The sequence below is a fragment of the Pristiophorus japonicus genome, chromosome 1, assembly GCF_044704955.1.
Source record: "Pristiophorus japonicus isolate sPriJap1 chromosome 1, sPriJap1.hap1, whole genome shotgun sequence".
Lineage (NCBI taxonomy): Eukaryota > Metazoa > Chordata > Chondrichthyes > Pristiophoridae > Pristiophorus > Pristiophorus japonicus.
Window position 1 is genome coordinate 2,831,743 of NC_091977.1, and position 18,119 is coordinate 2,849,861.

At 47.5% G+C, this 18,119-nt stretch overlaps 1 protein-coding gene across 1 annotated transcript in view; it reads left to right on the plus strand.

The window, feature by feature from the left end:
* Positions 1-18,119, plus strand: part of LOC139274588 (CD276 antigen homolog) — a 52,215-nt gene that overhangs the window by 20,882 nt on the left and 13,214 nt on the right. The window contains exons 3-5 of the mRNA XM_070891296.1: positions 776-1,045; positions 7,836-8,177; positions 8,256-8,525. Coding sequence (XP_070747397.1) covers positions 776-1,045; positions 7,836-8,177; positions 8,256-8,525 — 882 coding nt within the window. The remainder of the gene's footprint in view (positions 1-775; positions 1,046-7,835; positions 8,178-8,255; positions 8,526-18,119) is intronic.

An 18,119-nucleotide genomic window follows, 5' to 3' on the forward strand; every position in this document is an offset into this window, starting at 1 on the left:
CACGTGTTAGTGGCACTCATGGTACATAGTGCGTGGTACATGGGGAATGCCACATGGGTCGGGCACCAGTGTGTTGGGTGCCAGCACCTAATGGATGCCACCATTGTATTGGCCTGGCATTGGAAATAAAGTCCCTGTTGAAGATTTGATTTTTACTTGTTATGTTGTAGGTGGGACTGAACGTCAGGGTGAACATTTTTAGAACAAGGGTCTCCTGAAGTTCCATTCCTCGTGGAGGCTCAATGATTGGAGCTCTGCTCAGGAGCATTCTGGGAGCACACTCATTTAAATAATGTCTGGGACTGTAATGACCTTTGAGGTGGGTTTTGTGAACAGGCTCCTAGTGCATGTGTTGGCTGGTCTTACTGCAGTGTGCTCGGCCCATAGAGAACTGAGTAGGACTGGAGCCCTCTCCATGTCTGATAATATGGTGCTACATTTCCAGCACACCCTCCTCTGGTGAGTTTCTTCACCTGACCATCCCCAAATACCATCCATACTGTGTAACCTTGACCTGACCCCGGATACTCCAGCAGGGTCAGGGGTAAAGTTCACCGACCCCACTCTGCCTCACTTACATTGGTGGAGCAGGACCGAGTGATTTCGGGCCCAATATTTTACTGATTAAAATGTACTGTGTGTAACCTGGCCTGACTCTTTAATGCAGCAAGTTACAAGTATTGATAATGGGCACATTCTACTGTCAGTTAGAACCTAATCATTGGATTGTACATGTCACGACGTACACTAAATCTTATTGATCTGTTTTTCACAGTTGAGAGAAGTCCACAGAGAGCTGTGGTGGGCAGTGACGTTACACTCAGCTGTACCATCTCCAAACTCTCAGATACAGTCAGTCTTCAATGGAAACCCAGAGATTCATCTCAGCAGGACAGGAGGAACACTGATCAGATCCGACTAAATAACACAGTCTATCTGATAGTCAGACACGTTGCAGTAGAGGATCAGGAGTTGTACACGTGTGAAGTGCAGGAAAATGGATCCAGTATTCTCACAGGAAAAGCACATTTCTCTGTGTACCCCGGTAAGTGCAGTTACCTCACAGTGGATATTAAAGAGTTACTAATATAAAACTGTTACATATAAAGTGGAACCATACATTACAACCATCAGCACCATGCCCACAGTCAGCATGTGGGGGCCTGGTGCACATATCAGCATTGAACACAAACTGGCCTCTCTCCCCTCAATGTCACTTCTCACCCAGTTCTGCTGCTATTGGAAGTGATTCCAGGCGCTGCATACTCTCAGCTTCAAATAAGCACTGAGCCGGGAGCAGGACTAAGGGAAGAGGGAAGGGCAGGGAATCAGTGGCCATGAACGGGAGAGGGAAGGATGGAAATGTTGGGAATGTAGAGGAGAGATGGTGGGCAGGGGGAAACGACAAAGGCTGGGAGTGGGGCTTTGGGGGAGGGAGAGAGGAAAAGCTGGGAGTGGGGCTTTGGAACAGAAGATAAGAATGTGTATTTGTGTGAAGTGTAGAAAAAATACTCTTATTAAAATAGCATCAAAACTATTGATGTGGATCTGGGTAAGCCCAGAACTACCTTACAGTAGATATTAAAGAGTTACTGAAATAACACTGTTCCACACAATGTCCAGGGAGCACAGAGACATCAGATGCTTTTACTGCAGACTGGGCTGTATTTTCTCTTTGGAACATTGGTGTAAATATAACATTGCAATACTCTGGGCAAATATCAACAACCAGATCTTGATGGATTGGATAATAAATAGCTAAAGGGTTAAAGGTGAACAGAAACATTCTCACACAGCTCATCAATGACCATAACACCGAGACAATTATTTTCTAAATATGGTTCACTTTACTCACTGCACAGGCACAGAATTACAGTCCAGCCCTGACTGACTACTCAGTGCTCTCCCAATACACACACATAGGGGACAATACTGAGTGACTTTGGTTGAACATCATTGGTCGTACCAGAAGTGTACAAACAGTTATGGTGCTGTGTGGTCGTTAGCATCTGATATCAATAGATTGGGAGTGGAGGGAGGGTGGGTGGTTATAATGTGGCCGGTTCTGTACAGGTAACTGAATGGGGAACCACTTCACCAGCTGTTGAGAGGCAAGTGGAGGAGAGTGACAAGGCTGCAGTCAATGTTGGTTTATCTTGTCTAGAATTGTTAAAGTAAATGAAGCAGTTCAACACCGGAAGGTAGAAAATCTGAATTGCAGCGTTTTTTTAATAAATGGTACCGGAGATAAAACAAAAACAGAAAATGCTTTCAGTAGCAGCACCTTGAAGAAAGAAATAAAACGATACTTCACTGAGGAAGAATGAAGTGGACATCGGTATTAGTGAGAAAGAGAGGTGACTGAAAGCTTGGTCAGAGATAGGTTTTCAGTGTGTGTGTAGACAAAGTAGGAGGTTTTAGTGTGGGAGAGAATGTGGATGGGTCATTTTGACTTTGTGCAATAGTAAGTTATCTTTGTGAGATGTAAAATGTGTTTCCAATTCACTACCAGCTGTTTTACACTATCACATAATAGAGCTCAACCTGGTGGACTACTGATCCACCTAGTGGACTACTGTGGTAATGTAACTACTCACGTATATACAATAAAAGCATCATGTGACAAGGTCACCTGACAAGTTCCAGTACAGCCATCTTGTGTATGTGTGTGTTTGTGATGTTGTAAGGAAGATATCACATTGGCGATGTAGGATGGGATTTCTGGATTCCCTAACTGATTTTTTTTTGGTGGCTGTTCCAGCCAACCAGCAGAGAGACTTTGAGAGGTTCTTTGATTTGCAACACAACTAAAAATCCAAGGTAAATTTCAAGCACACTGTTGACATTGCCAGAGTCCAGATGGCCACACCTATGGGAATAATAGGGTGCTTGGGTGAGTTCCAGCCTGACTGAGAGACTTTCAGAGCATACATGGAGTGGCTAGAAATGTTTTTCACCGCAAATAGTATCATCAAAGTCCCTGATGATGAAAACCGTAACTGGGTGGTGTTAGAAAGAAAACGGGCTATTTGCCTGACTTAATCAGGCCTGGAGGTGGATGCAACCCTGAAAAATGTGCTTGTTCCTGACAAGACAAAGGGCCCGCCACTGACGGAGATTGTTAGCACGACAGTCCTGAGCCCCTGGAAGTTGCTGAAAGTTAATGTTTTGGAATATGAAATCAATTCATTGACGAGAGTATCAGTGAGTACATTGTAGCTTTAAAAAAGCTTTCCATTCACTGTCATTTCGTAAACTTTCAGGACCAAGCATTGCGTGACCACATTGTCTGTGGGATGAAAAATAAAGCAATCAGAAGAAAGTTGTTGACAACCCCTAACTTGAATTTTTATTTAGCTTGCAAGACAGCTATGTCGATGGGTATGGCAGACCAATATTCCTGAGAATTTCACGCCATTTCCAGTCTTCAGACAACCGAGGTGAATCGGCTTCAGGCTAGAAGTAAAAAGCAGTTGGGCCCCAAGGCCTCCCCAACTGACCAAGGTAACAGTGCATTGAAGCCATGCTATCGGTGATTGGGACAACACATCGCTCAAAATTGTATGTATGTGAAGGCAGAGTGTTTCTTCTGCAAGAAAACTGGATATCTTGCGAAGGCATGCCGACTGAAGGGTAAACTATCAGTAGAAATCACCAGAGACTATGTAGCATTGAACAGAAGCAACAGGATGAGGAGGTTCTGAAGACACACGTCATCAGGAGCACAACGGTACCTAACAACGATTCATGAAGTATCGTCATCCAAGTAGACGTTGCAGGGACCAGGATACCCTTGGAAATCAACACTGGTGCATCCGTGAGCGTAGTACTGGAATTATTATATCTCGACAAGTTGAGTGATTTTTCACTGAAAAAGTCAAACATAGAACTGCGAGGCTACTCAGGAGAGCAAATTCCTGTGGTAGGATGTATCACCGTACCGGTAAAATACAAGGATCAGTTTCAGAGCTTACCTCTCTTATTCATGGCAGGAGACAAGCCTTAATAGGTAGAAATAGGTGGGGATCATTGAAGTTGGATTGGAGTGAGATTTTTTGAGTTGAAACGAGATTTGCATCGAAGGATGATGTCATCAAACAGTATCCAAAGGTGTCCGTGAAACAGGCAGTGCAATCCTAGGTTTCAAGGTGAGTGTCAGGGTACAGGAGAATGCTAGACCAGTTTACTGCAAGCCATATCCCATGCCATATGAACTCAAAGAGAAAGTTGATCAAGTGCTCAAAAGACTAGAAACTGAGAACATTATCTCTAAAGTAGACCTAAGTATTGGGCTATACCCATTGTTGTTGTACCTAAGTCAGATGGTAATGCTGATGCTATGTCCAGGTTGCCATCCCCATCACAAGTTACACCCAATGAGGAAGAAGTGTTCTATTTTTCATACATTGATCACTTGCCTGTCACAGCTGAAGAACTTGGTAGAGCAACTAAGCATGTCTCAGTTATGTCAAAGGTGTATGATTGTAAAGCAAATAGCTGGCCAAACCAGATATCAGAGGAAGATATTCATCCATACTTTGTCCAGAGGAATGAATTATCAGTCGATAAAGATTTATCATGTGGGTGCAAGAGTAGTTATCCCAAATAAGTTCAGGTCCAAGGTGTTAGGAGATCTTCATGACCAGCACCTAGGAATGTGCCTGACCAAGAGTTTTGCACGCAGTTACTTATGGTGGCCAGGTCTAGGTAAAGATACAGAGTGCATCATCAGTCAGTGTACAATATGTCAATCGGTAAGCACGATATCACCATCAGTACCATTACAGCCATGGAAATGGCCTCCCAGGGTGTGGCAAAAGTTACATGTAGATTTTGCTGAGCTAGAAGGACAACAATTGTTCATTGTGATTGATAATCATTCGAAATGGGTAGAAGTATTTCCGATGCAGAAAATAACAACAAATAAAACAATAGACAATTTGCAAATATTGTTTTCTTCATATGGTCTCCCAGAAGAAATTGTTTCTGATAATGGGCCGCAATTTTGTTGAGAAGAATTTTCACAGTTCATGAGCAGGAACAGTGTGAAACATACCAAGGTTCCACCTTACCACCCTGCTTCAAATGGTGCACCGAGTGCACAGTACAAATTGTAAAACCTGCCCTCAACAAGCAAATATTGGATCCAAATCCAAAGAAATGGCAGTTGTCATTGGATCACAAACTAGCAAATGTTCTGATTATGTATCGTAATACTCCTCATACAACTACTAGTGGAACACCAGCAGAATTGTTTCTCAAACGACAACCACGAATCAGGTTCTCGTTGTTGAAGCCAAACTTGGCACAGTTAGTAGAAGGGAAACAACTAAGACAGAAAGAGAATCATGATAGAGGTAAAATAAGAGAGAGAAGTGTGAAATTAAATCAGAAGGTGAGAGTGAAGAACCATCACCATAATTGGTTAAAATGGTTACCAGGAAGCCTAGTGAGGATATGCGACTCTCGAACATATTTGGACAAGATGTTTGATCATGGAAAGGTTAGGTTTGTTCACATTGATCATATTTTACCTACAGATGTGGAAGGAGTTGAAAGTTGGAATGATTCGATTATTTCTGATGAGACAGATAGCCTTATTACAAGTAGAGTACCAGTAGCAAATCCTACATCAGATGTACTAGAAACAAGTACAAGAGAAAGTCAGAATTTAAGTCTGAGTCTGAGTCAGGCAGACAGACAGTCTGAAGTTGTAGAGAGTCAAAATGTAGATCAAGGGTTGCCCTTGAAGAAAAACTCTCCTCAGGCTCAGCCTAGAATGAGTTTAAGTTCGACACCAAGTTTGGAAAGATCTGTTCGAGAGTGAAGGTATCCTCTTCGAAACAGAAAACAAGAGGTAAAGTTTGATTTGTAAAAATGGAAAAATATTTGTTATGTTGAACCATGCAAATTATGTATGGTGATTGTTTAGAAACATAGAAAATAGGTGCAGGAGTAGGCCATTCGGCCCTTCGAGCCTGCACCACCATTCAATATGATCATGGCTGATCATACAACTTCAGTACCCCATCCTGCTTTCTCTCCATACCCCTTGATCCCTTTAGTCGTAAGGGCCACACCTAACTCCCTTTTGAATATATCTAACGAACTGGCCTCAACAACTCTCTGCGGTAGAGAATTCCACAGGTTCACCACTCTCTGGGTGAAGAAGTTTCTCCTCATCTCGGTCCTAAATGGTTACCCCTTATCCTTAGACTGTGTCCCCTGGTTCTGGACTTCCCCAACATTGGGAACATTCTTCCTGCATCTAACCTGTCCAGTCCTGTCAAAATTTTATATGTTTCTATGAGATCCCCCTCATTCTTTTAAATTCCAGTGAATATAAGCCTAGTTGATCCGATAAGATTACTGCACAAGAGATTACTCGAGAAGATTAAGGGGCGTGGAATTTGGAGGAGGATAGAAAACTGGATTAAAAGGAAGGTGAATAAAAAAGTAGGGGTTAAAGGCAGTTTATTTTTATTTGTTCCCAATGATGTGGGCGTCGCTGGCAAGGCCGGCATTTATTGGCCATTCCTAATTGCCCTCAAAGGTGGTGGTGAGCTGCCTTCTTGAACCGCTGCAGTCCGTGTGGTGAAGGTGTTCCCACAGTGCTGTTGGGGAGGGAGTTCCAGGATTTTGACCCAGCGATGATGAAGGAACGGCCAATATATTCCCATGTCGGGATGGTGTGTGACTGGGAGGGGAACGTGGAAGTGGTGGTGTTCCCATGCGCCTGCTGCCCTTATCCTTCTGGGAAGTAGAGGTCGCGGGTTTGGGAGGTGATTTTGGAGAAGCCTTGGCGAGTTTCTGCAGTGCATCTTGTAGATGGTACACACTGCAGCCACGGTGCGCCGGTGGTGGAGGGAGTGAATGTTTAACGTGGTGTATGGGGTGCCAATCAAGTGGGTGCTTTGTCCTGGATGGTGTCGAGCTTCTTGAGTGTTGTTGGAGCTGCATTGTTATGATTACTTCTTCATTAAGAAGGGAGAAGTGTAATAGAGCTCCACTTAGTGGACTACTGTGGTAATGCAACTTCTCATGCAAATTCAATACAAGCATCATGTGACAAGGTCACATAACAAGTTCCTGTCGAGCCATCTTGTGCATGTGTGTGTCTGTGATGTGGTAAGGCAGATATCACATTCACTATCACCTCTTTTACACTATCGCACAAGGCCAAATTACCCCCATGTTTTTGAAAGAAAGTATCGTGATTGCCCCTTGGACAATAAGGAAAGGTTTTCCAATTTTTCAATCTTGTCAACTGCCAAGTTGTATTGCAAAAGCAATTAAAATGACTCTGGGTTAGTCTTGCTGAGAAAATGTGAAGGCTTTAGTGGAAATAGTGAAAGAAATATCAGGAGAAAGAAAGAAAGTAACAAAGAAAGAATAGAAAAGGCACAGGTATAAAGTCTGTGCAGAATGTTCAATACAGAAGGAGACAGATGCTCACTGTGAATGAACCACTCCACTGAATACAAACTGAGTATCGTGAGCAGGTTATTGGTGAGTAAGGGCTGCTTGATAGCTCTGTTGACGACACCTTCCATCACTTTGCTGAAGATTGAGAGTAGACTGAAGGGGCGGTAATTGGCTGGATTGGATTTGTCCTGCTTTTTGATTGTAGGACATACCTGGGCAGTTTTCCACATTGTCGGGTAGATCCCAGTGTTGTAGCTGTACTGGGACAGCTTGGCGAGAGGCGTGGCTAGTTATGATAATCAAAACACAAAATAGTTTTATATAATTTTTGCCAATAATTATTCTGGCTTTTCTCTCTACCTTAGAAACTGTAAAATTCTAACACGTTGTTCTCTGTCTCTCTATCACAGATTTATATCAAGAGAGTTACACACTTTATCGGTCAGGCACAGATCGCAGTGAACTCGACCTGATTTGCCGTTCTGTTGCCTCTACTTACAATGCTGCTGCATGGACCTGGAGCTCACATCATCTTCCAAATCAGGAGAAAAAAATAGCAACTGCTTCGAAATCTCAGCCTATCGATGTGAACAGGACCGACTTTGGGAGTCGACTGGTGCCCACAGTGGGACATTTTAATGGCAGGACCTTCAGTGTGAGGATTGTCCCTGTACTGTTTGACGATGCAGGAGTTTACACATGTTCTCTGGGATCACGTAAATTTGTGACCATTAAACTAATCACAGTTAAAGGTAGGACACAGAATGTTGCTGGTGTTTTCAATGATAAAGTCATTGTGTAAAAGCTGAATGATTTTCCTGTTTCCACAGTCACAGCTGAACCATCTGATGCAGAGACTGAGGGAGACACCGTTACCCCGACCTGCTCTGTGTCTGATGTCACTGAACCAATGAGACTGGTTTGGATCAATAGTGACGGCAGAACTGTTGGAGAGAAAACATTGAATGGACGGAATGGGGAAGAGAAATCATTGCGACTGATTATTCAGAAAGCTGACAGAGGCAGAGGGAACTGGATATGTGCTGTGTTTTATCAAAACCGGCCCCAGGTTTTAGTCCCGTACTATCTGGAGCCCAGTGGTAAGTGACTCAGGGTTTGCTCTTTAATCTTATAATCTCCACAGGAAATTCTTAGCACTTATTGTTCTTGTTGCCTGGAGTAACCCCTCCTTTATATCCTGTGTGTGAAGCTGTACAGTGATTCAGAGCCTCAGGAAATCTACCCTGAGATAACTCAGCACAGCCTGGGATCGAGCGAGGAACTTTCCTGGTCTGTGTGCCTCAACTACGCTCTTGGTAAACTCACTGAGACAGGACAAGCATTTAAGTTTGACAATCCAGTAGTACAGAAGTCATTTCTGTTGGTTTTCTGACACAGAATCAATCAGAATGCTCCGAAAAATCAGAGCAAATAATTCCCAGCTGCAAATATTGCAATTGGAAGTCTCCCCAAAGCCCATCTTGGAGAGCATGTCCATCAGGTACGTGTGCGATATCCTGTCAAAGGTCTTCTCCTGGTCCAAGCTGATTAAACAGGTGTCCACCCTCCTGTCCCGCACGTAGGCGATCGTATCCCTGAGTAGCGCGAGGCTATCAGAGATCTTCCTGCCGGGGACAGTGCAGGTCTGGTCCGGGTGGATCACCAGCTCCAGAGCAGACTTGACCCTGTTTGCGATGACCTTTGACAGGATCTTGTAGTCCACATTGAGCAGCGAGATGGGCCGCCAGTTTTTGATTTCCTCCCTCTCCTCCTTCTGCTTGTAGATGAGGGTGATGATGCCTTTCCTCATTGATTCTGACATACTGCCGGCCAGAAGCATACCCCCGTACACTTCCAGCAGGTCTGGGCCCATCCAGTCCCACAGAGCCCAATACAACTCGCCCGGTAAGCCGTCGCTTCCGGGAGTTTTACTCGTCGCGAGGGACCGGACGGCCTTTGTCAGCTTGTCCAGAGTTAGCGGGTGGTCCAGACTCTCCCGCTCGCTGTCGTCTAAGATCTCTGAGATAGACGACAGGAAAGACTGAGAGGCCGCGCGGTCTGTGGGCTTGACGTCGTACAGCCCGGCATAGAAGGATTTGCTGATTCTCAGCATGTCGGGCTGCGAAGACGTCACAGAGCCGTCTTCTTCCTTTAGGCTGGTGATCACAGAGCTCCCCCTGTGTACCTTTTGGAAGAAGAAACGCGAACACGTCTCATCCTGCTCGACGGAGCGGACTCTGGAGCGGAAGATGATTTTGGAGGACTCTGAGGCAAAGAGCGAGGCTTGCTGGCCCTTCACCTCTTGGAGTTCCTCCGCGACATCGACCCCCATCGTCTGCAATAGGAGCAGGTTTTGTATACTCTTCTGGAGTTGGGACAATTCCCTCTGTCTCCCTCTCGCCTCCTGAACACCTTTGAGGATGAAGAACCTCTTGATGTTTGTCTTGATTGTTTCCCACCAGTGCATCGGGGAATCGCAGAGGGGTTTTACAGTTCTCCAACTTTTGTAATCCCTCTTGAGTTCCTCAATGTTTTCCGGGGTCAACAGTTTCATGTTGAGCTTCCATATCCCCCTGTCAACTTTCTGGTCTTCCTGTGGGAGGCAGTCAGCCAGTAGGAGGCAGTGGTCAGAGAAGAACACCGGCGTGACGTATGTGGATCGACCTTGAGCGTGTGGGACACAAACAGGAAGTCTATTCTGGAATGGACGGACCCGTCTGGTCTCGACCAGGTGTATCTGCGCGGTGCTCCGTCTGCAGGGTTGCTGAAGATGTCGCACAGCTTGGCATCTTTTACCGCGTCCATCAGGAGTCTGGACGTGGCGTCCAGTTTGCTGTCGGCTCTGCTGGATCGTCCAGCCACATCGATGGTACAGTTGGAGTCACTGCCCAGAACGACTGGTCTGGATGTCGCCAGCAGCAGTGGGAGCTGCTGGAGGAGGGCCAGTCGCTGGCTTCTGAGAGGTGAGGCATACACGTTAATTAGCCTTAGAGGAACATTTTTATACAATACATCTGCTACGAGCAGGCGGCCGCCCACCACCTCCTTAACTTCGGTGATGGTGAAGTGACCTCCCCGCAGCAGAATGCCCAGGCCGGAGGCCCGGCAATCGTTGCCTCCTGACCAGACGGATGGTCCATTGCGACCACTGCCGGTAACTGCTGAAGTGCGGCAGGCCACACTCCGGCAAGAACAGCAGGTCTGCCTTGACCTTGGCGAGGTACCCCAAGGTGGAAACACATCGCGTAGATGACTTAATGCTACGCACGTTAATGGATGCTATCTTTAAACCCATTTTTAAATTGGTGATTACAATCCAAACATTACATTTCAAACACGCAGTCCTTTGGCCCTGTGGCCTGTTCCCGTATACATAGGTTAACTTTAAACTTTTCTACTGCACCTTGGCTGAGATATGGGTTGTCCTCTGCCTTGGGGATGGGTTGACCAGGGGACACCAGCAGTATGGACGGGGGACCTCCATGTTAACTGGGCTGCCCTTGCCTGGTGTTGGTTGTTCCTTGTGTGCATCCCCTGTGGTGTCGTCGCTCCCAGAGATCCGGAGCGGGGGTGTATCTGTCTCTTCATCGCTCCCAGAGATCCGGAGCGGGGGTGTATCTGTCACTTCGTCGCTCCCAGAGATCCGGAGCGGGGGGCATCTGTCACTTCGTCGCTCCCAGAGATCCGGAGCGGGGGGGCATCTGTCACTTCGTCGCTCCCAGAGATCCGGAGCGGGGGGGCATCTGTCACTTCATCGCTCCCAGAGATCCGGAGCGGGGGTGTATCTGTCTCTTCATCGCTCCCAGAGATCCGGAGCGGGGGGTATTGGTGACATCACTGCTCCCAGGGTCCCGGAGCTGGACTGCGCTGGTCACATTGGTGTTTTGCCCCTTCTGCTGGTGGTAGTGGGGGCTTTTGCCTCGCCCTTCGTCATCGGGTGAGCTGCAGTCACTGCTGTCCGTCGTGGACAGTAGCTGTCTTTTGCCTCTCGTTTCTGCAGGAGGCCTCTTTTCCCTTGACTTGTGGGCCGCCTTCTTCTTCATCTTGATGAGCTGCCATTCCTGTTTTCCTTCTGCTCCTGCTCCCTCCTCTTCCATGGACTCGGTGTCTCGGGGGGAGTTTCACTGCTGGGTGCTAGTGTCTGGCGGCTTGCTGTGGCAGACTGCCCTTCCTCCTCTCGGTCAGTGTCGACTAGGGCAGTGGTTTGTTCGCACGGTGTGTTGGGAGGGAGGGCGGTGTCGGTCTCCTCTGGGGCGTTGTGTTCCTCAGCTTTCTCCTCACGGGTCACCATGTTCTTTGCCGCCTGCGCAGAGCTGACATTGTGCTTGGGGCAGGCCTTGCACAGATCTCCAGCCTGACCACAAAGGTTGCAGCACTTGGTCTCCTTACAGTCCTTTGTCTGGTGGCCTTCCTTCTTGCAGTTGCAGCAGATGACAGTTGTGCAGCTTGCCACCACGTGGCCTGCCTTCCCGCAGGTCCGGCACACGTTGGGTTGTCCGGCGTACACCATGTAGCCCCGACTTCCTCCGATGGTGAAGCTGGAGGGAGGGTGCAGGATGGTTCCGCTGGCGTCCACTTTCATGGTGACCTGGATCTGGTGCTTGCTGGTCCAAATCCCGTGGAGGTCTTTCAGGTCGATGCTGCTTCCTGCCCCATCGACATACCTGGTGAGGAATGTCAGCACATCAATGACCGGGATGTGGGGGTTGTACATCTGCACTGTGATAGTGCGTCTTCTCTGCGACGGGAGGATGAACAGTGGTTCCCAAGTCAGCATTGACCGCAGTGGTTCACTCACCTCCTTCAATCCCCTCAGGAACTTCAGGCATAGGGTGACGTTTCTGAAGGACACATCAAAGTAACCTCTCTTCGGGATGTCCTGCAAGGTGAAGATATCCGCGACTTTCATGCCACAGGTTCCAAGCAGGACTTTCTTCACGAAGAGGTCCCGGTGCATCGTTGTCTGTCCTTCCACTTTCTTCACCGTCACTCGGATGGTGTTTCGGACGCCCTGGTTCACCGCTCGGTTGGCCACCATCCATTTGCAGATTCCTCCTTTCAGCTTGTGTTTTGGCCGAAGCCTCCAATCTTTCGTGGTGCCAGTCCGGCACCTTGGCTGACCGTTGGTCGTTCGACGTGCAGATTTCTACAATTGGTGCTTGTCCCGAGCAAAAAGACCAGACCCAGCCAAACTGGAAAGATGAGTTTCTGCAATTAGTCAATTAGCACATGAATGGCCAATCCACAGAGAGTGCCACTGAGCAGCAACACTTCAAAGCACTCAGCTCCCAAAAGGGACTGCCTATGATGATGATCCCTCCTTTTTTTTAAATTTCAAAATATACTTTATTGATATAAAAAGTGGCACAATACATTGGAGGCAGTTCAGTACATTTGGATGCAGTCAGTAATTCCATACAATACATTTGGATGCTGACGGCAGTTCCGTTCAATACATTTGCTTGCTTTACATTTCGAGGTACATTTCAGTACAATCCAGGATACATTGTAATACAGTCATCAAATTACTTTACTAGTGACACTATACGGTACACGGAATGGGTGAGGGTACAGTTACATTTCCTTGCAACATACATTACTAAACAGAACTTGCATTATACATGGCACAACACAGGTGTTTTCAGATCATGGTGCTCTATGTATACAACAAGTTTACAAGTACAGGCCGAGGGGAGTTTTATACTGATTCCAGCCCCTGGGTTTACCGTGATGGAAGGACTTTAAACTGTGGCCCTTCCCCACCGTGCCTTTGCGGCGACTGCACCAATTGTTAGTGTGACCCTCAGCACGTACTCCTGGATCTTGGATTGTGCCAGTCTGCAACACACAGACGTGGACATCTCCTTGCTCTGGAAGACCAGCAAGTTTCGGGAAGACCAAAGTGCGTCTTTCACTGAGTTGATGGCCCTCCAGCAGCTGATGATGTCTGTCTCGGTGTGTGTCCCTGGGAACAGCCCGTAGAGCACAGAGTCCTGTGTTACGGAGCTGCTTGGGATGAACCTCGACAGCAACCACTGCATCTCCATCCAGACCTGCCTTGCAAAGGGGCAATCCCAAAGGAGATGGAGGATTGTCTCATCCGCACCACAGCCAACTCTGGGGCAGAGGGCCGTGTCTCTGAAACCCCGGCTGTGCCTGAAGGGTCTGATGGGTAGGGCCCTCCTCACCCTGGTGCTTGGTGTCTAGTCTTGGTGCTTGTGTGAAAGCTCTGGCGATGAGACGTTCTGCCAGACGAGTTCGACAGTCTGCTCGGGCTTGTGCATTGTGAGATCAAAAGCAAGAAACTCAAGGCTGCAAATCCACTGGCCCTCCTTATAATGTATGTAAATGAGCTAATTTGGGAACTCCACAGGCAGATTGTGGGAAGGGACATTCCCGGGGATTAACGTTGGTATGAAAAGTAAACAACTTCTTCCCCATTTCACTGTCAGAAACATTTACACTGGGAGTGTGGAATTGCTGAGTTTACTCTCAGTCAGTGAGCACTGGTTGGGAGGTCCCCCTCAGGTACAAATCTCTTCACCTGTGCAGCCTTCTGTAAGCAGATAGAGAAGAGACATTTTCTGGTATTGTGAGCAGAGACAGTGCCACCCTAGACCGAGCCTAACTTCCACCGTTTGTGAGTCTGTGAACACGCAGTGTGCAGATATCTTGTGTTGGCAGTGTGCTCGGGTGTCCAGTGTTTCTGTGTATTTGGAAAGTGGGTGAACAGTTGTCAGAGAGCTGTACATTTTCCCACCTTGATGCCCCATTAAACTTGCAGTGAAGTGCTGACAGCCTGTGTTGGAAGGTCAGATTGTAAAAGGAGGCAAAGTGTAAGCACAGTTACCATAGCAACCCTTGGGCGATTAGTGAATGTCTTCCTCCTCGGATCACGAAGCAGTGTGTAAGATGGGGGAGAGGAGGGAGCAGAGGAGCCACAGGCTGCCTAGATTTTGGTCAAAACGTTCCATTAACTCATTGCACTACAACAATAACACAACAACTTGTATTTATAGAGCGCCTTTAACGTAGTGAAACATCCCAAGGTGCTTCATAGGAATATTATGAGACAAATATTTGACACCGAGCTGCATAAGTAGAAATCACGGCAGGTGACCAGAAGCTTGGTCAGAGGTATGTTTTAAAAAGTGTTTTGAAGGAGGAAAGAGAGCTCGAGAGGCGGGGAGGTTTAGGCAGGGAGTTCCAGAGCTTGGGGTCTAGACAACAGAAGGCATGGCCACCAATGGTGGAGCGATTCTAATCAGGGCTGTTCAAGAGGGCAGAAATAGAGGAGCGCAGACATCTCGGGGGATGGGGGGGCGGGGGGTGAGGGGCTGGAGGAGATTACAGAGATAGGGAGGGGCGAGGTCATGGAGGGATTTGAAAACAAGGATGACAATTTTGAAATCGAGGTGTTGCTTAACTGGGAGCCAATGTAGGTCAGCGAGCACAGAGGGTGATGGGTGAGTGGGACTTGGTGCGAGTTAGGACAGGGACAGTCGAGTTTAGGATCATCTCTAGTTTACGTAGGGTAGAATGTGAGAGGCCAGCCAAGAGTGCTTTGGAATAGTGAAGTGTCGAGGTAACAAAGGCAATGATGAGGGTTTCAGCAGTGGTTATCATGGCCAACAGTGGAGGCTGTGGGAAGGGAGGTCTGAAGAGGTGGTACAGTATGTGGTGGAGGAGGAGAGTTTGCAGGGGTCCAGCATGAACCTGGAGTGTTGGGGATATTTGGTCACAGGGCGATGCCATGAAAAGGTCCAGAATGTGCTGCCCACCATCTGGAGGGTAAGAAAGCCCACCTAAAGTTCTGGAGTTTTTCTCTGCCCTGGTACATAGACAGACTAGATACCTGTGGAAAAGCAAAAACGTAGATGAGGTTGAAAAAGGCAGCTGGTTGTTTCCGAATATAATGTTCCTTCCTTTTCCTAATCTACATGCTGCGCCTCAGTGACATCATGCACGGGGTCACTGCCCGTGTATTGAGGATATTGTGTATGGAGAAAGAGTCAGACTGAACACTGTGAGCTCAAAGTAAAGTTTGACCTTAGTCTTTCATTGCAGGTCTCCAGAGTGCCTCTCCAACCTGTGAAGCCTCCTTAAATACCTGTGCTCCCAAGGGATTGTGGGATCACTTAGGACTCCAGAGGATGAGCCCTCTGGTGGCTGTACAGAGTAAATACAAGTCCACATATAGAACAACACTCCCCCCCGCAAAGTCAATAGTGTAACTATTTACAATGTGAGTCGATCTGGGGCCTTTCTTGCCCTGGTTGATCATCTCGGTGTGAAAGCTGGTGTTGCTGAATCATTTGTTGGGCCCTCGCTGGGCTGCTGTGCAGCTGGCCTTGCTGGGCTGCTGTGGATGATGGGTTCTGCTTCGTGGTCAGCCGTGGTGCTGGTTGCCACTGGTGTGTATGTTGGAGGATCAAAAAAGGTAGGGTCCAAGGTGGGTTGCTCAGGGTAGCCCGTGAATCTGAGTTTGATTTGGTCCAAGTGTTTCCGGTGAATGAGTCCATTTGAAAGTTTGACCCGAAATACCCTGATCCCCTCTTTGGCCACGACAGTGCCAGGAAGCCACTTGGGACCTTGTCCATAATTTAATACAAATACAGCATCGTTGATTTCAATCTCGCCTGACACATTTGCGCTATCATGGTATGCACTTTGTTGAAGCCGCCTGCTCTCTACCTGTTCATGTAGATCAGGGTGAACTAACGAGAGCCTTGTCTTAAGTGCTCTTTTCATGAGCATTTCAGCAGGTGGGATCCCAGTGAGCGAGTGGGATCTCGTGCGGTAGCTAAGCAGAACTCGGGATAGGCGAGTCTGCAGTGAGCCTTCAGTTACCCTCTTCAAGCCTTGCTTGATGGTTTGCACTGCTCTCTCTGCCTGACCATTGGACGCTGGTTTAAACGGGACAGATGTGACATGTTTGATCCCGTTACTTTGAACTCAGCACTGGTAAAACATGGCCCGTTGTCGCTCACCAGGACATCAGGTAAGCCGTGAGTGGCAAACATGGCCCACAGGGTTTCAGTAGTGGCAGCGGACGTGCTAGTCAACATTATCTCACATTCAATCCACTTGGAGTATGCATCAACAACCACAAGGAACATTTTACCCAAGAACGGGCCTGCACAGTCGACGTGTACCCTAGACCACGGTTTGGAGGGCCAAGAGTATAAACTGAGCTGCGCCTCTCTGGGTACATTGCTTAACTGCGAGCATGTATTACATCTGTGAACGCAGGACTCTAAGTCCATATTGATACCGGGCCACCACACATGGGATCTGGCTATCGCTTTCATCATTCTGATGCCTGGGTGGGTACAGTGGAGGTCATTGATGAAAGTGTCTCTGCCCTTCTTGGGGACCACTACTCGATTGCCCCACAGAAGGCAGTCTGCCTGTATAGACATTTCATCTTTGCTCTGCTGGAATGGCTTTATCTCTTCCTGCATTTGCACTGGGACACTGGACCAGCTCCCGTAAAGCGCACAGCTTTTGACTAGAGATAATAACGTGTCCTGGTTTGAACAGGTTTTGATCTGTCGGGCAGTGACAGGTGATTGCTCACTCTCAAATGTTTCCATAACCATGGCTAGATCTGTGGACTGCAACATTTCCACCCCCGTGGTGGGCAATGGCAGCCGACTGAGAAACATAGAAACATAGAAAATAGGTGCAGGAGTAGGCCATTCGGCCCTTCTAGCCTGCACCGCTATTCAATGAGTTCATGGCTGAACATGCAACTTCAGTACCCCATTCCTGCTTTCTCGCCATACCCCTTGATCCCCCGAGTAGTAAGGATTTCATCTAACTCCTTTTTGAATATATTTAGTGAATTGGCCTCAACAACTTTCTGTGGTAGAGAATTCCACAGGTTCTCCACTCTCTGCGTGAAGAAGTTTCTCCTCATCTCAGTCCTAAATGGCTTACCCCTTATCCTTAGACTGTGTCCCCTGGTTCTGGACTTCCCCAATATTGGGAACATTCTTCCTGCATCTAACCTGTCTAAACCCATCAGAATTTTAAACGTTTCCATGAGGTCCCCTCTCATTCTTCTGAACTCCAGTGAATATAAGCCCAGTTGATCCAGTCTTTCTTGATAGGTCAGTCCCGCCATCCCGGGAATCAGTCTGGTGAACCTTCGCTGCACTCCCTCAACAGCAAGAATGTCCTTCCTCAAGTTAGGAGACCAAAACTGCACACAATACTCCAGGTGTGGCCTCACCAAGGCCCTGTACAACTATAGCAACACCTCCCTGCCCCTGTACTCAAAGCCCCTCGCTATGAAGGCCAACATGCCATTTGCTTTCTTAACCGCCTGCTGTACCTGCATGCCAACCTTCAATGACTGATGTACCATGACACCCAGGTCTCGTTGCACCTCCCCTTTTCCTAATCTGTCACCATTCAGATAATAGTCTGTCTCTCTGTTTTTACCACCAAAGTGGATAACCTCACATTTATCCACATTATACTTCATCTGCCATGCATTTGCCCACTCACCTAACCTATCCAAGTCACTCTGCAGACTCATAGCATCCTCCTCGCAGCTCACACTGCCACCCAACTTTGTGTCATCTGCAAATTTGGAGATACTACATTTAATCCCCTCGTCTAAATCATTAATGTACAGTGTAAACAGCTGGGGCCCCAGCACAGAACCTTGCGATACCCCACTAGTC